Genomic DNA, 25,558 nt, shown 5'->3' with positions numbered 1-25,558 from the left:
AGGTCTCCCTTGGAAAAGAGATCTTTGATTTCAATGGGATTTTTACCTGGTTAAATAAAGGCTAAATCAATTAAAATAAAAATAAAAATAACAACCCAGAAAGAAGACAAGTATGGGAAGTGAAACACACTGGAGAGCCGCCCAAGTAAACACACGTCTGCGTTTTGTTCAGGAGAGAACACACCGAAGCTAATACAAATAATAACAGAAGGAATGAATACACTTTTGACAAAAAAAAAGGCTATTTTTGAATCTCGGTAAAACTAAAAGAATGCTATTTAGTAACAGCAGACGAGAAAGTCAAACACAAATTCAAATAGGAATAGACATTGAAAGAGTAAAGTAAAGCAAATTTTGGGTATAATAATAGATGAGAAAATGAACTGGAAATCTCCAATATAAAGTGGCAAGAAATACGTCAATAATGAATAAAACTAAATATGTTCTGGACCAAATATCACTCCAAATTGTCTTCTGCTCGCCAGTGTTCCCATATCTTATTGTGCAAAAATAACTACAAAAGAACTTAACATGTTAGAAAAAAAGAAAGATCATTTAGAATAATACAAAATGAGTGATTACACCACAGTTGACATACTTCACACAAAAGTCACATTTTCTCCGTTAATACTATTCAGCTAATGAAGATTTTGGCAAAATGAGAGTAATAAGCTATTTTCTTGGTCGTTCTGTGAATTTATTTTAGGTTTATTGCACCCTCGAGTGCGTATTAAGAGTGCCTGCTGGTCACTAAACCCTGCATGAATGTAGCAGCAAAGTCTGTCAAATACGGCCGCACAATTAGACTTTTACAAAATAAAAGCATGTTTTGAAAAGTTAAAGTTAAAGTACCAATGATTGTCACACACACACTAGATGTGGCAAAATTATTCTCTGCATTCGACCCATCACCCTTGATCACCCCCTGGGAGGTGAGGGGAGCAGTGAGCAGCAGTGGTGGCTGCGCCCGGGAATAATTTTTGGTGATTCAACCCCCAATTCCAACCCTTGATGCTGAGTGCCAAGCAGGGAGGTAATGGGTCCTATTTTTATAGTCTTTGGTGTGACTCGGCCGGGGTTTGAACTCACGACCTACCGATCTCAGGGCGGACACTCTAATTGTTATTTCAATTTTACATTTTATGTAACTGTCTAATTGACAATCTTATTGTAAGTTTATAAGCTTGAGTATGTTTAGAACTATATATAGACATATTACTTAGTTATTTTGACGAAATAAACTAAACGTACGCCAAAACGACAGCAATTGGATGCATGCAATTGCTGTCGTTTTGAGCACAGCCGCACAAGTCCTAGGTAGCAGTTAGTTGGCCATAATCTATACGCGAAAAGGTGAATCGACCGTGCCATCAGGTGGCCAACTGGCACAGGAACGCACGCCATAGCATGGAGAAACCAGACTTTTCCTTCTGGATGATTAGGAATGTCGTACATTACCCCTTTCTGGAGGTGGACAAAAATATTTATTTTGGAATAGGACACATTATTTGTTGTGAACGTACCGGTAGTTAGGAATGTAATTGGCTTTGAAGGGAAATAAGTCATATAATTAGGGAACCCATATTGACTACCTTTACACAAAATGGCCCAAATCAGATTTTTTTGAGATCTGTGAATGTGTGTGTGAATGGGTAAATGTGGAAGTAGTGTCAAAGCGCTTTGAGTACCTTGAAGGTAGAAAAGCGCTATACAAGTACAACCCATTTATCATTTATTTTATCTGGTTTTTTTTTCCTCCAGCTGATTGTTTACACTACCAGTAAAATGTGATTTGTTATCAGACTCCAGTGTAAACGGACATCATATATATATATATATATATATATATTATATATATATATATATATATATATATATATATATATACATCATATATATATACACACATACATACATCCATCCATCATATATATATATATATATATATATATATATATATATATATAAAACCCAAAACCAGTGAAGTTGGCACGTTGTGTAATTCGTAAATTTAAAAAATTCAGTCTAAGCCTGGGCCCCTGGAGAGGGGGTCCAGACTGAGGCCAAGGAGGGGAAAAAAAGGGAACACACACACACACACACACACACACACACACACACACACACACACACACACACACACACACACACACACACACACACACACACACACACGTGTGTGTGCATGCATGCCCTCAAACACTTAATCAAAATAATTGCCCAGGTCTGCTCAAGGCTTAAATATTAATACTGTGTCAGAAGTCAAAAAGTTATATCGAGACACCACCAATTATAGTAACTTTTTGAAAAAATGTATCTTGTTTGATAAATTTGTACATGAGTTTTTCTATAATACATTATATATTTGCATTCTGACTTATAACATAATAAACGCATGTAAAACACTAAAAACTACCCAGCACTCCAAGCGAGCTCGGAATACCGAGGGAGGGCGGGGTGGGCTTTGAGGTGTTAAAGTGGGGCGAAAAGTGATGAATCTGCTTGTTGCTGACAACAGGAGGCAAGAAAAGAAAAAAACATAATTACAAAAATATTTTTTTTAAATAATTTTCTTAAGGAGAGGTCGACTGGTGAAGTTGTTGAGGTTGAGAGTGGGGAAGTGGGGGAGATGTGCAACCACTCACCTTGGCCTTCCTTCTGCAGGTGCATACATGAGAAGTCTATGGGAGGGAGGTGAAGATGAGGAGGATGTGGTGCTGTTTGGATGGAAGTTGGTTGAGGAAGAGGAGGAGGAAGAAGAAGAGGAGGAGAGACGGGAACAGCAGAGAAAACGAGCAGTGAGGTCCATCACTCAGCAACTTTCATTCAATGAAAACACACTTCAGCTACAAATGAACAACACACATTTTAACACACAATGAGTTGTGTTTTTAGCCAGCGTCACGTACCATCCCATTGGCTGTCGGGGAAGAGTTGGATGTTGGGGGCGTGACCATTGTTTGCCATTTGGCTGGTGTTGGCGTTCTGGTCGCACGAGTCCTGGAAGGGGAGCGCGAGAGAAAGGTGAGCGACACTTATCAAACACAAAATGAGGATGGAGAGCAAGTGTGTGCGGCAACTTACACAACTTGTGTTGTCACAAAGCTGATTGTCCTGCCTGAAAGCACAACACAAACTTTGTTTAACCATTTGAGGTTGGCCAGGATTAACAATAACAAAAAAAAACTGGGATGTTCCAATCAGGGATTTATGCGACCAATCGGAATCATCCATGCGTGATGTCAGCCGATACCAATCACATGTATTAACTGTAAATATTTCCAATTTATTTATGGTGAGTGAAATTGACAGTAACACTATCAGCAAAGTAATATATTTCTTCCTCATTATCTTTTATTACCTACAATTGTTTGAGGAAAACAAAGTCAACCGTACACAATAAGTAACTTAACAAAATCAAAACTACTATCTATTTATTCACTGAAATAATTTTTGCCCTCAAATTATTTCTGTGTCCTGGACTTATTCTCCAAATATGTTAACATTAACAACAACAACAAAACAATGATGAGAAAACTAAAATATTGCTCTCATAGTATCAATCATATATTGATTTTTACCCTTGGTGTTGACGCCATCATTTTATGGATCAGCCCTCCTCTTAAGGTACAAGTAGAGTGGACAAATGCTTATATGCTAACCTTATATGCTTAAGAGTGATTTATTACATAATAAATATTTACAATCTGCAAAGTATGTAAAAATACCGTTTAAACATGACAAAATGCCACAAATTCAGTCATCCATTTCAATATTCCGTTCCAAATACATTCGGCGTTTTCCGGAGATTGACGTCACTGTCAATCCTTTCCGTGTCCGGGCCAGGTAAGGTTCCCCATGTTGAGTCAAATTAAGCCGCATTACATTCACGTTTTTACTCCACTATTTACTTGTTCTCCCCACTTAGTTAATTTCCTACAGAGTAATTTTAAATTGTTCTAATGGCACATTTTATTTTCCCTCATCCGTGCACAAGCTATTTTCTTCTTCTTTTTTTTAACGCACTCTGATCATATTATCAGATCAGTCATACTGGAAATATGTAACAATTAGACAAGATATGTGCTGTCTATCGTTCACAACCCTTATATATGTGTTTTTCTTTTTTTTTAAATGTATTCTAAATTGGAAATAAATAAATATATAAAAAGTCCGCTAACAATGCAGTCAATGGAGGCTCTCTATTCCGCCCAGCAAACCCTTTAATTAAACCATCCGGAACCTTTCAACAATACTAGAGATGTCCGATAATATCGGACTGCCAAAATTATCGGCCGATAAATGCTTTAAAATGTGATATCGGAAATTATCGGTATCTGTTTCAAAAAGTAAAATTTATGACTTTTTTAAAATGCCGCTGTACGGAGTGGTACACGGACGTAGGGAGAAGTACAGAGCGCCAATAAACCTTAAAAGGCACTTCCTTTGCGTGCCGGCCCAGTCACATAATATCTACGACTTTTCACACACACAAGTGAATGCAAAGCATACTTGGTCACCAGCCATAAAGGTCACACTGAGGGTGGCCGTATAAACAACTTTAACACTGTTACAAATATGCGCCACACTGTGAAGCCACACCAAACAACAATGACAAACACATTTCACATCCGCACCGTAACACAACATAAACACAACAGAACAAATACCCAGAACCCCTTGCAGCACTAACTCTTCCGGGACGCTACAATATACACCCCCCGCTACCCCCTCCCACCTCAACCTCCTCATGCTCTCTCTCTCGAGAGAGCATGTCCCAAATTCCAAGCTGCTGTTTTGAGGCATGTTAAAAAAAATAATGCACTTTGTGACTTAAATAATAAACATGGCAGTGCCATGTTGGCATTTTTTTTTTTCCATAACTTGAGTTGATTTATTTTGGAAATCCTTGTTACATGTCATCCAGCGGGGCATCACAACAAAATTAGGCATAATAATGTGTTAATTCCACAACTGTATATATCGGTATCGGTTGATATCAGAATCGGTAATTAAGAGTTGGACAATATCGGAATATCGGCAAAAAAGTTATTATCGGACATCTCTAAACAATACTCTTTATACATATCACGACCTGAATATCAACTAAATGCAGACAAACTATTTCTTAGCGGTGCAATGATACAAACAGCTAATTAGCACTCTGCTGCGTTTATTGTGAGCCAGCATCAATGTCCTGCTGCACCCGCATCATCGCGTCTCGGCTCGTCAAAGTTATTCTAGATTATAAACCATGCCTCCAACCATCTATCTTCTTCCGCTTATCAGAGGTCGGGTCACGGGGGTAGCAGCCTAAGCAAAGAAGCACATCCCTAGTGCTAATTGTGCACACAGCATTCAAGACACTCTGAAAGCTGTTGTGGAAATATAACTTTTATCGGCTGATCTAACTAAAGTAACGCGCCACATTGTCCTCGGCATATCAACGAGAAGATGAGCGGCAAGAGCAATTTAAAAAAAAAGTGCATGTGAGGTGTGCTTCTCAGGCTATGAGAGAGCGTATCAAAGTGATTTGTAAAAGAGGCGCATGAAGTTGTAAGTGAGAAGCCTTCAGTGCCTCCAGCTAGCGAAAGACACAGGCGCACTGTGCGGGAAGCGAAGGCATCACTTTTTCAGCGCAGTGTTGAAACTTCACAGAGAGCAGCGATCCTACCTGGCAGTGTTGAGGTTGTTCTCATCATCTCTGAGAGCGTCCAGCTCCATTCCAGAACCCTCCTCCAGGGTGGCTGAAAGCCCCAATGCATCCTGGGGGGAAACAGTCCTTTGTTAGAGAACAAGTTGAGTTATGCATCTGTGACTTCAATGCAAACATAAAGGCTTCTTCTTATCACCAACACAAAGGAACTATGTACATGCCAGCGCGTGTTCCCACGCATGTAAACCATGCGAGCGTCTCCCCTCTCACCTGTGTGTCTTTCTTTTGCTCTCGGTCACCATGGCGACCAGGATTCGCTGGCTCCCTGTCAAAGAAAAACAAAGAGCTTTAAGAAAATAGCGGAAAAGGAATGGAAATAGGTCAGATAAAAACAGTCCTTGACGATGGAAAGTCACAAATATCATAGCGAGTGACCCCTGAACAGCTGCTCCAGCCAAAACACACACTGCCTGCTAACGTGACGCGTTGACACTTTTACTGGTAACTTGAACTCGAATTATGTTTGTGTACAATTTTTAACATGGCAAAATGTTTTCTTAAATATGTCTTTCAGCAGCAAGCATAAGCGTGAGGCTGCTCTCCAAACTGCTGATGATGTGGAAAACCCCATTGTGCGTGTGTGTGTGTCACAAGATGCAGTGTAACACTTTATCAGTTAACAGTCTCACCCTTGGTTGTCAAAGTCCTTGAGGTCTTGGTCAATGCAGGTCTTCAGCTCAAAGAAATGCTGCTCCACTGCAGCCCTGATGGTTCGTTCAATGATCCTGAAGACACAACACACACACCGCTTTGTCATTTGAAGTTATTTCACATTGAGCTTGAACACAACCGTGTATGACTTTCACAAAGATCAATTAATCACTCGATCAAACTTTATTTATAAAGCACTTTTCATACATAAGAAATGCAACACATAGTGCTTTACGGACTTAAAAACAATGCCCGAACGACCCACATTCCCTATCATCAATCACACACGGACAGGCACATATGAATGCATGCCTGAGTACAGAGGAGCTAGGTGAAGAAACACTATCACAGGCGCCCCCACAGCCATGCCTGATACGCTAGGAACGCTAGAAAGTAAAAATAATGAAACATGTAAAATAGTAAGAACCATGAGTAAAAATAAAGTAAAGTTAAAGTTCCAATGATAGTCACACACACACTAGCTGTGGTGAAATTTGTCCTCTGCATTTGACCCATCCCCTGGGAGGTGAGGGGAGCAGTGGGCAGCAGCGGTGGCCGCGCCCAGGAATAATTGTTGGTGATTTAACCCCCAATTCCAACCCTTTATGCTGAGTGCCAAGCAGGGAGGTAACGGGTCCCATTTTTATAGTCTTTGGTATGACTCGGCCGGGGTTTGAACTCACAACCTACCGATCTCAGGGCAGACACTCTAACCACTAGGCCACTGAGTAGGTGGATAAAGGATAAACAAACAAGTAAAACTCATTATAAAGATGAAATATATACAGTAAATGATTGATAAATACATAGAACTAAATAAACCCTAGCATACTAATTAGATATAAAGAATTACTTATATAAAATGAGTAAAAGTAGGTAAAAGTCGAATCAAAAACTGCTATTAGAAACACAAGCATACAAACCAGAGATGATTAGCCAAAAAGGAAAATGCTGGCAACATTAGAATGAACTCCCAGCCAAAAATGGTAGACATTGTTTCTAAGTTACTATGAACAAGGGATTTGTGTAGTGTATGCCAATAATACGTTTCTCATAGTATTTAGTGTATGCTTCCCTTGAAAAAGATAATGAGTCAAAAGAGTTGCTCCTCTCCTGAAAGCCTTGATGGCACTGAAGAAGAGGAGCCATACTGTAAAAGGTAACAACACCCGTCCTGCTGACCTTTTCTGGGCGGACGTGAAACGCTTGATCCTCCAAATCTACTGAGATTCTTTTGAGAGCTTTCTTTATCACCTTCCTTGTTTACTTTAGCTCAGCGTCCTCTCCAGTTAAGACGGAAGATGAAGTCAGAAAGCACGTTTGGTCATAACATGGGAAGATAGCGGGAAGATAGCGGAGGAGTAAGAAAAAGCAAGGCCAGCAACCCGGTGTCCTTCTAATAATTTTAATACAAACTGCGCAGACGCTACCAAACAAAACGGTTTCCAAAATGTCTTTGTTAGAATAATTATATATAAGTTATCACACAACTCTTATGCTTAAAGGCACATAACTTGTTATCTTCTACTGCAAGTTAGGAGCGCCTCGCTGCTGCTGTTTGTGTCTTACAGCCTGTTGAGTACCTCAACGCAGACAAAACAGAGATAGGGCGAAATCACGAGTGTCAGCACATTTCCATTCTGAATAATCCCGTATTGTGTCCACTGGGGCTGCTTGCATACCCCTCCCTTCAGAAGCAGCCTCAGCGATGTAAACTAGGGAATTCCTGAATAAAATGGGGAGCGCGGGTGCTGTACCTCAGCGCGTGGGAGGGAGACTGTAACTGAGTGTGCAGCCCAATACGTTTCTCCTCATGAACAAAATTGAAATCTGCCTCCTTGATTCCTTGCTTCTTGTCCTGTTTAATAGATATGTCGGGCTTAAACCGGACAGTCTTTGTCAGTGTGTAATTTTCAACAGGAAGTGATGCACTTAAATAGTCACAGATGTGGTCAATCAATTGACATAACAATAAATCAAGAACAACTTGAATGCTGTATGCTGTACACATACAGTCTAGAGAAGTTAAATGTTTATGCAGCTGCCTGCTAAACGTCAACTAAAGCCTCCTGAGCTCCTGAGTTAAGACCACGGACATAAGATGCCGTGACAACCTCAAAGATCAGAGCAAAACGGTGCTCAATGAAACTTAGGCCTGTCAATAGAGATGCATGGACTATTTCATGACCCCGAGGTAAATTCACAGCTGTCGTCAAGTTTAGTGTGGAAATGACTTGTTAAAGCACATCAAGACAACTGTCCGCGCACGGCGGAAAGTCATGTGAGTCTTTGCCTCTCATCAAACATACACAGTCCTTTTGTGTCGACTTATCAGACACACTTTGTCCCGCACTGTGCGCAACACTGTTGCCGCTATCACAGACCACATCAGTACCGGTAGGGGACATAATGCTTATGTGATTTCCCTCATGTACATGTATAATTTTTCAACGTAATGTTTTAATAGATCGACAGAAGTGTGTGTGTGTGTGTGTGTGGACTCACTCTGCAGAGTCAGCAGGCAACATGGGCACAGGGGAGAGATGGGCACTGCAAAGGGGAAATACATAGTTAGAACATCACGTTCTCCTGGACTCCCATTCCAGACATCAACTGACCTCGGAGGGTGTGTGTGATGCTGGAGAGTCAAAACAGGAAGAAGCGATACAATAACGACGGTATAAACATGCTCAGAAAGGGCGCATAGGCGCCACAAAGTTATTAAGGCTACGGAGTTAGTAATTAGATAAGACCAGGTACCGTAAGTGTGTGTGTGTGTGTGTGTGTGTGTGCGTCTTTCTACACGCATGTCCACAAAGCTGGGACACAGCTGAAATGTGGATGCTCACTATCACACACGTAAGCACATAACACGACAGCAGATTCATGTAACACAACACACACAAGGTCATATATGCACAAAAGCAATGTATGAGTCTATAGTGTGTGCGTGTGTGTGTGTGTGTGTGTGTGTGTGTCATTTGCAGCTGAACTTATGCAACCTTGACATCTCTCTCGTTAATCTTATTGTGGATGATTGCTCTTCCTTTTTGTTTGCTGTAAAGCAATGCTTGCAGTTACTGTTAGCTTGCAGTTACTGTTAATGTAACTCTAATATTCCAACAATAAACAGCAACTCACTCCGTTCCTACTTGAGAAAATTAGTGAGTGTATCGTATTTTTCGGACTATAAGGTCTCCAAAATCGACAGTGCGCCTTATACCCTGTGCGCCTAATGTACGGAATAATGACCTTGAATCAATTTTATGTGGTACATGGTGTAATGGCAAGTGTGGCCAGTAGATGGGAGTCACATGTAAGGGATACGTGTGGATGCCTGTTCAATAAGTGACTCCGGCAAGCAAGCCCAAAACATTAAAGTTTCATTGTAAATATAGAACATTACACGTGGCGCTAAAAAATGTGTCAAAAATTCTTAGTATGAAGCCGCACCATTTGATGAAATGTTGGTCCATTACGGCTACCGTAGATTTTTTTGATTGATTGAAACTTTTATTAGTAGATTGCACAGTACAGTACATATTCCGTACAAATGACCACTAAATGGTAACAGCCGAATAAGTTTTTCAACATGTTTAAGTCGGGGTCCTCGTTAATCAATATAGACGTGCTGTGCTTCAACACACGGGTGTGGTTAAGGACCCCAAAATGGCACCTATTAGGAGGCATTCTGTTACGGCCTACGTCCTGCTGATGTGTATTTGTCCCGAAAATTTGCACGCGTCCGCCATTGTAGCCCATGCCGTAGTAAACAAGCTCTTCTCTTTTTCTCTATCCTCTTGTTTAAGGTCATTCATCTTGCGCTGTTGACATTACTAATACAAAGTAGCGTACAGTTTTAACTTCTGTCTGTCAGTAGACTTGCTATGGAAGCGCTAAAAACTACCGGTACAACAAAGATGACGGGGAGAAGACGGAGGCACATAAATAAGACCTCCCACAAAATGGAGCATCCTGAAGAGACGGCCAGAAAGCAGTTTGAAGATGGTATGTATAATATATGCAACATTTCTGACCAAAACCACCATGACATGTTATGTAGTGTTTTAAATATAGAAAAATAAATCATAACATGACTCATTTAATGAGTCTTGTAATCCGGTGCGCCTTGATAAAAATAGACCTAAATACATCGGCAGTGCGCTCTATTGTCCGAAAAATACTGTACATCAGTCTCCTTGAACAATCTCCCCTGCTATCAACGTTTGCCATTGCATCACTTGTACAGTTTGCTTGACAGGGCAAAGAGAATATTACGCAATGTGCACGCGCCTCAAGTATTAAAGATAATCTCTGATCTCACACCACTGCGCGCCCGGGGCCCTTCACTAAAATGATGTCTTTCAGGCCCTGAGGGGGATTCTGACCTCTTCAAGCTCCCTGCGAGACAAAGATAACAATGCTATTAAGTGGGCCGTCAGTCTTGGTGAGTTGCTTTGTAGCCTCTCTGCCAGAGGCAACGCCAGAACAAAGACACTGATGTGTAACACACAATACAAGACAATATTTATTGTAGTCTTTACTGAAGCAGTCAAAGTACTTTGGGCCAATATCATTTTGTTGGGTAACAATACCATTTATAGAGTGGAACTCCAAAAGGCAAATGTTCAGAGGGTCCAAAATTGGGAGTTTGATAAATTATGTTTGGAAAAATATGCCTCTTAAAACAAAAGTGGTAGTGCATATACGTAAGATGAATTTGGAGGATTTGAGGTCAAACAATGAGTCTCTAAAAGTGAAGTGAAGTGAAGTAAATTACATTTATATAGCGCTTTTTCTCAAGTGACTCAAAGCGCTTTACATAGTGAAACCCAATATCTAAGTTACATTTTTAAACCAGTGTGGGTGGCACTGGGAGCAGGTGGGTAAAGTGTCTTGCCCAAGGACACAACGGCAGTAACTAGGATGGCGGAAGCGGGGATCGAACCTGCAACCCTCAAGTTGATGGCACGGCCACTCTACCAACCGAGCTATACCGCCCCAAAAGTGCTGTTGTCAGAAAGTCTGTTCAGTTCCACCAGCAGAATACAACCAACTACTGCAAAACACACGCTCCGAAACACGATTCCTAAACAAAGTCTCCTCGATGCATTTGAAACATTTACAAACATTTACAGTCCTTCGTGTGAGAGGCGACAACGCTTCAGAGCACACGTCAGAATGCAAAGCATCTGGTGGTCTAAAGACAGGAGGTCAAAGGTCAGTATTTGGTTTCTGCATGGATACGGGGGCACATGTTTACGGCATCTTTGTGTGTTTGGACTTTGATAACGTCCTTGTGTTTGTGAAGATTGTAAGTAAACCTTTTAGTCCTACAGTTTGTACTCATCCATTCACCGAACCAACAATGAGCAACCATTTACCATGAATTGATTAATGTGGACCCCGACTTAAACAAGTTGAAAAACTTATTCGGGTGTTACTATTTAGTGGTCAATTGTACGGAATATGTACTGTACTGTGCTATCTACTAATAAATGTTTCAATCAATCAATCAACAACCAACCAAAGATACCTTTTGCAGTACCTCAATTAGCTCACTTCATAATTCAGAATTGGGAGTGTTTAAATGGCCAGCAGCATCAATCAATAAGCAATTTGAGACGTTGCATAATCAGTGCACATTCATTCACCTTGGCTCTCATTCATTAATGCAATACGGTGGTCTGATCAAAGATATGAAAGTGTGATCTTTACCTCTGCAGCAGAACGTCACAGACCATTCTCATGGCTGCAGTTTTCCCTTTTCCTCAATCTGATCCGTCCGTCTGAAGATCCAGCCCGAAAGTGGAAGAGGTTACTACGTCTGACGGCTTTGGGCGCCTACAGCTACAGTCAGCAACTTTAGTTGGAGCTTGCCAAAGTCCAGAATTGCTGCTGTTGCTGTTTTTTTTTTTTAACCTGACAGACAGGCAACTAAACCTTGCACCTCTTCCTTCTTTTGCCACGTGTTTACTCGACAGACCTCCAGGGAGGGACCACATCCAGCTGTGTCCCTGCTCAGTTATCTCGGCCGAGCTCTCTGTGGATTCGGCGTGAGGAGCAGCAGAGCCAAGGTTGCGCCTGGGTGCATTCTATGGACTCGTCTTCCTGGCGACTGTGACACCCGGCACCGTTCCGCGCCCGAAGTGCTGCAGTAAACATCAGGGCTCTGCCCAAGTATGTCCTGATGTAACTAAGCAACAACCCTGGGAGGCTGAGAGGACCAGTGGAATGGGAGGGGCTCAAGTTTTCAGCCAATCAGATAGAGGGCAAGAGTTCTAGAACCAATAAGCAGGAAGCAACTGGGAGGAGTTCTTGGGTCCCTGACAGTGAGCAGCTATTACAGTCAGTACACTAAAAAGTCTTGACAAAAATCACATATTCATATTTAAATAATGCATCCAAAGGCTTTACCCTGTAGGAACTTGCTGCGAGACATTTATAATACCCTGCACCTTCACGTCATGCTACGCCGAGAGCAATCTGCTGTTTGTTTATACAGTATCTACTGTAGAACACACAAACTTGCTCCACTTTGCCCTGATAAACTATGTGCAAATGTACATTCTTCCACTGAGCAGTGTGGGACCTGGAGAAAGAGCACTGAACTTCAACTGACTGCAATGAGAAGCATAAACATCAGTCAAACTTTATTGGGTGACATTACTGCTGAGTCACCTCCTTTAGGTTACCAAACTCTGCTAAGAGTATGTCAGTCTAATCATATCAAACAATCCTCTATTCAGACATTTAATTTTTAACAGGCAATCAATAAAATGCAAATGTTTACAGGTTCACAACTAAAAATAAGCAAACAGAAGAACCATTTGATTGATTCGAAACAACATCCTTCCAATTAAACCAGTAAAACAATTATTATGTGTGACTTGAATGTTCAGCATATTCTATTTGTTGCATATGTATTTGTATTTAGTAATGATGGAAAAACGATGCTGCAGTGAGTGTGTGGCACAATAACTGGCGGTATTGACACGATTCTGGTGTTTCCTAAGGGTGCCATCTGCTGGTTCAAAATAGTCACTACATTTGACCTGAAAATAAAATGAATGGCAAATATAATTATTATAGTTTGTTTTTTACGAATAGTCACGTAGACATGAATATGAGGCGAGCAGCTCTGGTCAACGAGTCAAAATAGTAAACAGGACACGAAAAACATTTACTATGCGGTCCTCTCCAAGGTTTCTCATAGTCATTCACATCAAGGTCCCATTGGGTTGTGAGTTTTTCCTTGCCCTTATGTGGGCTCTGTACCGCGGATGTCGTTGTGGCTTGTGCAGCCCTTTGAGACACTTGTGATTTAGGGCTATATAAATAAACATTGATTGATTGACTTTATTTGGAGCTAAAAGTTAAAGATCTCATTTGGGATTTTTATTTTTTCTTAGTTAGCGACGAAAACTGAGGTCAAACGCAGGACGCCACACTTTTGACTTCTTGTAAATACAATACGCATAGCTACATAGACATGAATATGAGACGAGCAACTCTGGTCAATGAGTTAAAATAGTAAATAGGACACGGAAAACATTTACTTTATTTGGAGCTATAAGATAAAGATCTCATTTGGTATTTTTATTTTTTCTTAGTTAGCGACGAAAACTGAGGTCAAACGCAGGACGCCACACGTTGTTTGACTTCTTATAAATACAAGCGGTCAGTCTTCCGCCGAAAGAAAATAAACAGTTTGGCGCTTCAGTCAAATGACCCAGCAGCTGCATCCACCATGTGTTCTTTCCAGAATTTGACACATCGGGGCATCGAGGGACGCATCGATGCTTCAGTATTGTTTGACCCATCGCTTACTTGTATTTAGTACAACATGGGGCCTTGCCGTGAACTGTCCCTACATTATACAACTGGGAACTTAGGAGTTTCATCAGGAAAATAACTTGGCGTGAAACCTGAGCCACAACAAATTCTGTGAACTCACAAACTCACTTTGTGTGGTGACCCCTGATGGAAAAGTGAGTCCTGAGTTTGAACTTTAATTCCATTAGGGAGTGTACTTCTATTGTGTATTATATCAAATCAGGCAAAGGTGGAACATAATATAGTGAAAGTGAGACCTGGTGGAGTGCAAGTGATCAAACTGTCTACAAATACAGGGCTTTGACTTATTACATCATTCAAGTGGTTGAAATCTTTATTTTAGGGCACAGATCCATCCATCCATTTTCTACCACTTGTCCCTTTTGGGGTTGCGGGGGGTGCTGGAGCCTATCACAGCTGCATTCAGGCGGAAGGCGGGGTACACCCTGGACAAGTCGCCAGCTCATCACAGGGCCAACACAGATAGACAGACAACATTCACACTCACATTCACAAACTAGGGCCAATTTAGTGTTGCCAATCAACCTATCCCCAGCTGCATGTCTTTGGAGGTGGGAGGAAGCCGGAGTACCTGGAGGGAACCCACTAAGTCACGGGGAGAACATGCAAACTCCACACAGAAAGATCCCGAGACCGGGATTGAACTCAGGACCTGAGGCACATGCACTAACCCCTCCCCACCGTGCTGCCCTAAAAATCAGTGCAGTTATGCGTTATTCAGCGGGAGGAACTTATTCAAAAAGGCATTTAAAACGCGCAAACAAGATCCATGAACGGTCACTCGCGGTTAGATACAGGGCTTTACTGTACCTTTGCTGGTGATAGAGCTGAAAAATGTACGTTTTCTCAGGTCCAACTGTCATTCAGGATAAAACAGAGGTGTCCAAACTGCGGCCTGCAGATAATTTTTTAACGGAACATTCTAAAAATACTAGTAAGTGGAATAAAAGGGCGGAAAAGTTTCAATGTTTACATTTTTGTCTTTAAAACTGTCATTGCTTCACATCAAATATTCCACTTTGAAATATTTTTTGGGGGAAATATAGCATATTTTGTATGTATGCCCCCCAAAAAAAGGCATTAAACAAAGAAAAATAATAATACAAACTTAGAATTGACGGATAAATCTGAAGTTAATCTAAAAAAAAAAAAAATAATGTACGAGTTATTTTTAGAACAGATCATTTCCTAGATTTAGCATTGACTTGTCCTTAACAAAATACAGCAGATAAAGTTTAGTGACAAGGAAACGCTAACTCTTGCCTTTTCGGCATTGTGTCGGCCGGAAGTAAAAAAAAAGTTTTCTCATGTGTGATCCTTAAAGATGGTGCGTACAAGACTGCGGTACTGAGAATAAAGTTAAGAACTGATAAAGCTTGCGAGCAAAAGTCTTATCTCGGTCAGTAAGTGTATCGTGTTACACGCTGGGCCGAGGCCGTGTCTGAGCACATAATCAGGAAGTCAAGGCTGAAGACAGCGCGGAAACAAGGACGCTCGAAAAAAGTAAAACACTTTCATGCAAATTCAGAGTCTGTGATTGTTTTTATGTTCCATTTAAAATGATCTTAGAAACACGTTTTTTTTTTTCAAGATGCAATGTTGATGTGAGGTGATTATCTGGGGCGTAAGGAACAGTATAGGGGCTAAAATTATTCTCTCTCTTGTTTTTCTAAACAGCGGCAGCGCACAAACATTCACACATCCCGTTTTTAGCCAGGGCTGACCTTCCCTTTGCGCAGCTGTAGATGATAAACGATGCTGTCAGCGGGACATGTCAGCTTTAGCTAAGTGACGTTGGGGCTGAGCCAAAGATGTTGTAGAAGTGAGAGGCTTTTAACTAGGCCATTTACAAGCACCGTGGAACCTCTAAAATCGAATGTGTACATGATTGTTTTTTTATGCCTCATTTGTTTTGCTTAACGTCTTTGTGCATTTCTCTGACATGACGAGTTCCTCCAAATAACAGACACATTCATTCAAAAGCTGGAGCATTTAGATGGGCTAATTTGTGGTTCATGCCTTATTATGTCAGAATGTAAAAAGCAGATAAACAACAGCTGACCTACATTTTGCATTTCCAAACTTTGCATGTCACATTTGATAACACCAGAATGCCTCATCGTCAGGACTGGACTTGAGGTGACCCAACTAAGTAGTGACTAAGTCAGCTCTTGGAGGAGAAACATAAAATAAGATACGAGTGAAGGGGCCAGCTAACCTGAGCCCTGTAAAAAAACACATATGACATTTCTATGGTGTATTATTTGTATATTGTGTGTGTAGTCAGTTGAGCACACTAAAATATCAGCTCTCGGACATCTCGCATTAACGCCAAATGAGGACATCAATCTTTTTACCTCCAGATAAATATAACACAAGTGGAAATATCACGAGCAGTCTGATATTAGAGGTGTAATCGTACATGTATTTGTAACGTGATATGTTTTGCTACAGAGGCATGCCGATTTCTTTCCTGGTAAACAGAAAGTGTGCCTCAATGCTACGCGTTTACTCTGTAAACAAATAGTCTTTGGCTAGCAGGGGTCTTGGCTAGCGATAGTGCTAATGAGGAGCCAGAGCCTATATATAAATAGCGGCGATGTTCTTATCAACAGTGTACATTTTCAAAAGATTTTTGGATAGGGCACGGACGGTTTCAATCGCAATCTGGGAACGCCTCCGCAAATACCTTGCAGAGATACTCAAAAAACTGGTTATAAATGGGACTATTTTCACGCAATTTACACCAAAACATATCCAATACAATGTAGACTATAATCATCATATGTCCCTTTTAAGACAAAAGCAGTGTACTGCCATTGTTCAAAAGAAATAGGGAACATGACTACAAACTGGAACTATTAATGCTACACTTCAGTCAAAAAGGAACCTTTATTTACAAATAAAATGATCATTTACACTGTTGAAACTGTAAATGTGCACTTCCTCTTTCCGCAAAAGAAACACTGTAAACCAGAGTGCGGCCTATGGCTTGTTTTTAGTGACCCTCCAATTAACTGATTATTAAAGGGATATTAGTAACAGTAAACATAGGGAACCGTTACACCCTCACTGGGTGTGTTGGTTAACAATGGAATTTAGGAAACATTTTTTGAATACCTTTTTCTTTGTTGACCTTTCCCGAGGCTTAAACAAATCTAGGGCTGGGACGATTTGTCGACTACCTTGCGTCGATGAGTCGACAAAAGATGGCCGTGCACGGAGAAAATGATTCCACTAGTTGTGTTCCAAATAATCCTACGATTATCATCGGCCTATTTTTGTGGAAAAGTTTGCGATAGCCAGATCAATGCTGATCACAAAATATTATCACTTGTGGTTAGGGGTGTAACGGTACGTGTATTTGTATTGAACCGTTTCGGTACGGGGTTTTCGGTTCGGTTCGGAGGTGTACCGAACGAGTTTCCACACGAACATATTAAGTATGGCTTATGGGTCTTTAGCCTAAGCTAAAGTCTTAACAAGCTGCTCCGCTTCCTTCTGCCTCTGTCTCTGTCAGTACTCTACACAGCACCCAGCATTGTCCCACCCACAAAACCACCTGATTGGTTACACACAGAGCGGTAACAGCCAATCAGCAGTGCGTATTCAGAGCGGTGACAGCCAATCAGCAGTGCGTATTCAGAGCGCATGTAGTCAGTGCTTAGCGTTTGGCAGGCAAGCATCAGGCAGCGGACTCTCCCCAAATTATAATAAACACCTCCCAGTCAACTATTAGTAACATCACTATGAGCCCGTTGACGTTCTAGAAATATAAAAGGCAGCTCAGCTCGCTCGCAGTCCTGGTTTGAGGTGAAGGCTAATTCGCTTTTAGCGTAACGTTAGCTCATTTTGCGGTGTGTGTGTGTGTGTTACGGACAGCAAAGCCCTGTCTGTCTGTTATTTCAGTTTACCTTTTTCTGTGTTGAAGCAGCAAAAAAGGACATTATGTTAAATGAAAAGTTTCTGTCTCTGATAGTTGATATAATAATGTAACTGCATCATTAAGCCTACATGAACTCCATGCTGTTCAGGGATGAATAGTCTCTCCTATTGCTATTGTACTATTTTTCCCAGCTATAGTTACATTAATCATTAGTAAAGCAGCAGCCTAGTTTTGAATGGCAGGGTCCCTGCTATCACATATTGATAAAAATATAACATTTACGTAATAAAAATCAACTACAGGCTTCCCAAATTCTGTAAAAAATAAGCATGATGAGTTGACTTGAAACTGTTTAATGTTGCACTTTTTATATGTAGAAGAAAAGTTTTGTCATTTTAATTAATCTGAGCAACAACTTGAGGCAGTTTAATGTTGATTAACGTGGGCAGAATTATTATAGTGTTCCCAATGTTAAAAGAATAAAGCCATTGTTTACAAATTTGGTAAATAAATAACAAAAAAATGTATATTATGTTGTTTTCTTACTGTACCGAAAATGAACCGAACCGTGACCTCTAAACCGAGGTACGTACCGAACCGAAATATTTGTGTACCGTTACACCCCTACTTGTGGTTCATACCTTGCAGCAACAAGGCAACTGCTAGCAGCTGTTTGTGTACATCCATACTCAATGCAAGTTAATATGACTACAACTGTGGCAAATAAAATACATTTCTCCTAAGTTTTAAAATCACTAGAACTGGCGAAATAGGCTGAAAATGCGACACATCGAGCAAGAGCAGAAGACGAGAAGAAAACATACTTATGCTAAAACAGCTTAAAATATGAGTATAATGGAAAAACAAGTGGACTTTATATGTTTCATTGAATCCGTTAAAGCAAATGTATTTCCAATCCGCAAAGTATGTAAAAATAACGTGTGAACATCCACAAAATGCCACAATTTCAGACGGCCATTTTGAATATTCCGTAGATTTGGGGTCGGATGACGTCACAGGGCAAACACATCCGCACTCTGTCCTTATCAGCAGACTAGTCATACTGGAAATATGCAAACATTGGAAAGAGATGTGCTGTTTATCATTCACAATCCCTATGTAGGACAAGAACATATGTTTTTCTTTTTTTATGCATTCAAAATCGTGGGAAAACGAATTAATTAAAAAATAGCTAATAATTGGGTCAATGGAGGCTCCTCTTTTACACCCACAAAGCCCTCTAACCACCCAAAACCCGACAACAATACATGTCACAACCTGAATATTTACCAAATATGAGCGATATTGTTATTATAAGCGCTAACGCAGGCTAAGTATTTTTTAGAGAGCGAACTGGCCCTCTGCTGAATTCATTGAGCCGGCCGGTGCCCTGCTGCTGCCGTGCAGATCGCGTCTCAGCTGTTTTGAAGTTAATTTTAGATTATAACTCATGCTTCTCACCTGGATAATAGGAGGATTTAGCCATACATAGTGAATTTGTTCATATGTGACATTCACACCTGGAGATGGAAACAAAGACACGACAACCGAAGACGAGCGTCTGCAGCAACTTTTTTTAACCTTTCGTGTGGATTATCAATAATGTCTCATCGAGACATCCCAGTCAGAGCAGACATTGTACAGTAAGTGATCATGTTATTATGTGTGTAGTTTGTATTTCTTGTTTAGCCCTCAGCAACAGCTACATGATGCTATCGTGTTTCACTGAAGCTGGATCAGTTTAACACACAGCTTCTGAAACTTGTAGATCATCCTATATATATTAAAGCTAAAAAATACAAGGTTCTGGATCATAATTTTGCACAAATAAATAGTTCTTGGCTCTAACAAGGTCTACGTTATTAGCATTGTTGTTTTCCGGCAAAGTGATCTGTGGTTTACACCAGGATCACATTGCTTGCTCATTATCTCTCAAAATAGTTCAGGAATATCTGAGATTTATACTATTTTGATCATATCTATTTACTTACAAACTTTGTACGTCTTTTAGTGTTATTAATCAAATATATATTATAATAGCTTCAATATAGAGGCAACTTTTTATTCCATTATACTGGTACTTTAAAACGACAGAAGAGTAAGCGCTTATTAACTTTAACAGACACATAGTGTAGGAGCCTAAAGGATGTTTAAGTTAATTTACATTTTATGGAAGGTGCTTTATGTTTATTCAGCCAAAAGGGGACTATTTACTTAATGTAAATAATACGAAAATGTATATATTGCATGCTTAGAATGATTATAAGGTACACTTTATTTGTAATTATTACATTTGTCTGAATAATTTGATGACATTTTTATACTGCTTTGTTTAATTGCATATATGGCGGAAGGATCTGTGTGGTAATATGGTTTGGACACAATGTATTATGGGTAATGACAGTCAGGTATGATGGAATCGAGCCACACAGTTTTTTTGACCTTACTCTTACTTTTTTAAACTCTTTCTTACTGTAACAAACTCGCTTTATTTTTCCATTCATTTGCTCCCACATCGTTATTGTTTTACGTTTTTGAAGGATGAAGTTGACAAGTAAACGATACAAAACGAAGAGGAGCATCAGGAGTTTTGTTTGTTGTTGCTGCAGCAAGTGGGAGCAGGAGAAGCTTCAAGCTAAGGCTTCATTAGGAAACTACATGTAGATTGAACCACAGGAAATTAACAAGTAGAAAACAAACAAAAAAAAAGAGTCCAGAAAGAGAACATTATTATAACAACACATCCAACTGGTGTGCTACGTTGTTGTGTACCAGGGAAGGGTGGATTGATCCATGAATCGATGCTGTTGATGCCAAGAGTAGGACAACAATAATAATGTAATACCGGTAGTTTAAATATTTAGTTGATACCCGCGACCCTGAAAAGGGACAAGCGGTAGAAAATGGATGGATGGATGTTACAATGCATTCATGTGTTTCTCTGCTGATTATAATTATGATAAAAAATTAAAAAGCACAATCATTCAGTGTTCTTAAATAATTCAAAGTTAAATGTAATTATATTAGTTAACTTCCCAAAAAGTAAGGCAATTGTATGGTTCCCTTTTCAGATCATATGGTCAATATCTCTCATCATAAATAAATAATACAATTTACAGTTCATACATGTGACCATGTCAGCTGATTGATGATCTATCACAATTGGCAGCATAAAACCCTGACCAGAACAACCTTAGATGCCATCGTAGAAATTGAGCCTTTTGAAGTGCTCTGTAAACTGCAAAATTACAAATAACTTTTCACAGCAGCACTCTTAAAAAGGCATCAAGGGCTATTCTCCAGTAAGTAAGTCATTTTGTTTTGTATTTCTGTCCAAAAAACATGCATTTAAAGCTTCTACATACAAGACAATTTGGTTATTTTGGGGGAATTCATTTGAAAAAAATCGTTGCACTACTACACTAAAGAAACAGTCCGTGACAAAAATTAATTAAATCTATAGATGAATCTCTATTGTTGACTAATTGATTCACGAAATAATAAGGTGGTCTCAAGGTGATCCGTTTTGATTTCTATGCACCTCTAATGTCTCTCCGGCTCAATGTTTACATTTTCTTCTATTCCGCAGGCCTCATGGAAAAAACACAATTCTCCGCAGCGACATTAACTTATATTATGTAAAAGATGAAGAAGATTAAAATGGGGCATTTTATGGATTTGAAATGACTAAGTGCTGCCAAGATGCAAGGTGAGCGTGTTCTCAGGTCCTGTTACAACAGGAGGCGACAGACTCTCCTGTCAGTCAAGCAGCAGACAAACAACTCAGCCACGGTTAATGTTGACTCACTAGATGCTGGCAGTTTATTTCTGAACTGTCACAATCCGCCAGATGTCAGAGAGTATTTAGTGGGTGGACCTCACTTCTGTATCTTCTTCAGAACACTGGAAAAGCTCACAATCTCAACAAGTATATATTTCTAACTTTTAGTCAAAATATCTAAACAACAAACAAGTCACAATATCATGAATATTAATTTTTCAATTAGACAAAAGAGCTTGTTTTTTAGGCAATAGATTTTCTAAGGGAAAAATACTACTTTTTGAGAAGTTTATTAGACACAAAACTTCAAAATACCAGTTAGTAAGTATAGCTAAAGTGTTTTAAAGGCTAATTTCAAGAGCACTTTTGAGTTTTTAAAGCTTTAATATGTCGTAGTTCAAGAAATCTTACCAAGACAATATTGACATGTTACTTTTGACAATTTGTTTTGCTCATTACAAGCAAAAATAACTTACATTTGTTTTTTTACACTTTTATAAAAAGGGCATTTGCCAGTGAATTTAAAGGTACCTTTTTAGTCAAAGAAACCAACCAGTCATTCAAATATTTTCTGTACCCCTTATCCTAAGTATTGTCTCAGGTAAGCTGGAGCATATACAAAACTTTTCATGTGGACTTATCGCCAGCCAATTGCAGGGGACACATATACAAACAACACATCTGTAGACAATTTACAGTCTATTCTTCAATCAACTAGCATGTTAGGACAATGCAGTGTAACACTATATTAGTTCATTTGTGTCAAATGACAAACAATAAAATACCGTATTTTTCGTATTATAACTCGCTCCGGAGTATAAATCGCACCGGCCGAAAATGCATAATAAAGAAGGAAAAAATATATATATAAGTCGCATTTTTTGGGGAAATTTATTTGATAAAATCCAACACCAAGAATAGACATTTGAAAGGCAATTTTCAAGCACCCATTTGTGAATTCGTTCCTCGAGCTGTGGCCACCTAGCTTTTAGCCCGCGGTTAGCTTTTTTAGTTTTCTTCATTTCAGTAAGAGTAGCCTCCGCTTTTCGCCAGTCCCTTACAAGTATCTCGCTTACTCCAAACTTTCTTTCTGCTGCTCGATTGCCGTTTTCTGCTGCATATTTCACTACTTCCAGCTTGTAACCTGCAATATAGGATTTCCTTTTCGGTGCCATTTTTGTTCAGCTCTTCTCAGTTTTTATAAGTTACCATCAATGTTAAAATGATCAATTTTCATAGGTACGGAAGTAGTAGCAGGTAGCATCTTTTTTTTCACAATGCACTTCTGCCATGACCCGCCCCTGCCAAATTTTTATTGGTTGATGTGTGTGTGTGTGACGATTGCTGATATACACCTAGTCTCTTACGTGAACGAGATACATAATATTATTTGATATTTTACGGTAATGTGTTAATAATTTCACACATAAGTCGCTCCAGAGTATAAATCACACCCCCGGCCAAACTATGAAAAAAACTGCGACTTTTAATCCGAAAAATACGGTATGTCTCTCAAGTTGCGCTAAACTAGTGCTTTGCAATTGTTTTCTGTTTTGCCCCCACCCAGGAAAAAGAAAACATTTTGCACACCCCCAACTCCGTCCCGGACTATAAGCTGCTACTTTTTTTCCTATGCTTTGAATCCTACGGCTTGTAAAACGGTGTGGCTAATTTATGGATTTTTTTTGCTGACCGCCATAATGTAAATAGTTTTCATTTAAAGACACTTAATTGATGTGTTATTTTTTTGTGCTATTGCGCCATCTTTTGGATAAGTTCGCTCACTGTTCACACAATTCCTGCTGTTATACCGGAAGTAGAAGTGCCCTTTGGTCTTCTAATCGTCCATAGCGTTTCTACTCTTATAGATTCTTCATTCCTCACTCTAAGCATTGTTTGTAAGTTTTACAATATAACTAAAACACTTCTTACGTACTGAACCGTCCCATGTGTGATGTCTGCAGAAGTGTTTTAATGCATGCTATCGTCATTTAATTAGGCTAGTGTTGTTAGCATTAGCTAATATGCTAACATGTTTATGAGTGTCTGTGTCAGTAGTATTACCTTAAAATGGCATTCTTTTTGTAATTTGTTACAGTTTCTCAAATTGCTCAGTACATTCACCTAGACGTCACCATGGAGTTATTGAGTCTGTTTAGCTGATTGGAGAGCTAGCTTCCGCAGCTAGTGGGTCCAGGACGATGACTTCGGTTTTGTTTGATCAGATGTTTTACTGTTGTGTTACAGACACCGTTTGGCAACAGTTAAGGTACGTAAATAAACATTCAAACAAAAGCTTTGTGTCAATAACCCCTTTTGCAAAGTATATATCTGCGGCTTACCGTCTGGTATGGCTAATATATGGAAAATATTTTTTTCTTCAAAATTTAATGGGTGTAAGGTAACCTATATACCGATGCGCTCTATATTCCGGTAAATACGGTAGTATCATTTGTTTATAAAATGTTTAGGGGTACACATTTGCACAACATTGTATCCTTAACATTAAAGAAAAAATAATAAAGAAATATAGATCAACAAATAACTTTAACATTGTTTTAAAGTCTGTGACGGAAAAACAAAATTAAGTTTAATATTAAATTTGCCTAAAATAAAAAAAAATTTGAACGCATCGAAAACCATTTGATAATAAAAAATTAAATAAACTCAATAATAATTTATATTTGATCAGCAATATTAACTCAGGAGCACAACATATAACCTACAAAACAAACAAATCTCAGCAAAATGTTTTATCAAAATAATGAAGTCAGGATTAATGGCTAGGATAAGCACATTTTGTAGTTCACAGCTTTTATAAAAGCGGGGTTTGAAGCATGACACTTATAAAACATGTTCTCTAAGGTCACACACTGTTGAAATTTTACTTTTTCAGTAACATGCTCAGTTACAGGTAATAAAGGTATGTTAATATAATGGTGACAACATGACTATAACACAGGGGTGTCAAATGGTGAACTGTCAACATGAGATTGCTCAACAGGAAGTGCTTAAAGTTGAATGGCATTGTAAATACACTGAGACAAAATCTAAGTTCAATGCGTTCGTCATGGTGTTTTTGAAACTGCACAATTTTTTTGCGTCAGAATTTTCAACTCAGTTGAAGTGTTTTGCCAAGAGAATTATTTGTAATGTGTACAATTTTAGAATGTACTTGTCCTATATTTGGCCGAAGTAAAACAAAGAAAACAATTTTGAAATTGTCTTTACTTTTTGGGCCCGCGTGGGAATAGATTTTCCTGAGCGAAAATGAGTTTGATACCCCTGCTATAACAGATTAGCTCTATGCTATAACAGATTAGCTTTATTTATATTACAACATAATGGGTGAACCGGCATGGGATGTATTGGGTTCTACCTTAGCGTTCCCAATTTAAGTCACAAGAATTCTGTTTAAAAAAAACATTTATACAGTTTACATATTTTTTTAGCACATTTTTAAGACTTTTAATGACCATTTATAAGTGAATTATTGCGCTGTAAGCATTAATGATTGTTTTTTGGTGCAGCCAGAGTGACCATGACATTTGAAAGCCAATTAGCTCGTCCTCGGGTCACAGCTATCGAACAATGTGTGACGGTTCGAACCGAGCAACTTATCCTCACGCTTTGGGTCAGCGATGATCAAATGCTTTGCTAATGTCGG

The 25,558-nt window shown here is 39.4% G+C and overlaps 1 protein-coding gene across 10 annotated transcripts in view; it reads right to left on the bottom strand.

The window, feature by feature from the left end:
- Positions 1 to 25,558, bottom strand: part of fam13b (family with sequence similarity 13 member B) — a 98,536-nt gene that overhangs the window by 24,661 nt on the left and 48,317 nt on the right. For 8 of the 10 annotated variants that reach the window (XM_061976629.2, XM_061976628.1, XM_061976625.1 and 5 more), the window contains exons 8-14: positions 8,873 to 8,917; positions 6,346 to 6,441; positions 5,927 to 5,981; positions 5,675 to 5,766; positions 3,085 to 3,118; positions 2,910 to 3,000; positions 2,646 to 2,717 (exon numbers count right to left, since the gene is read on the bottom strand). In XM_061976629.2, coding sequence (XP_061832613.1) covers positions 2,646 to 2,717; positions 2,910 to 3,000; positions 3,085 to 3,118; positions 5,675 to 5,766; positions 5,927 to 5,981; positions 6,346 to 6,441; positions 8,873 to 8,917 — 485 coding nt within the window. The remainder of the gene's footprint in view (positions 1 to 2,645; positions 2,718 to 2,909; positions 3,001 to 3,084; positions 3,119 to 5,674; positions 5,767 to 5,926; positions 5,982 to 6,345; positions 6,442 to 8,872; positions 8,918 to 25,558) is intronic. The other 2 variants (XM_061976626.1, XM_061976627.1) reach the window with 2 other exon arrangements.

Source organism: Nerophis lumbriciformis, linkage group LG16, assembly GCF_033978685.3.
Source record: "Nerophis lumbriciformis linkage group LG16, RoL_Nlum_v2.1, whole genome shotgun sequence".
In the NCBI taxonomy this organism is placed as follows: Eukaryota; Metazoa; Chordata; class Actinopteri; order Syngnathiformes; family Syngnathidae; genus Nerophis; species Nerophis lumbriciformis.
This window is presented reverse-complemented; position numbering and strand designations above follow the sequence as displayed.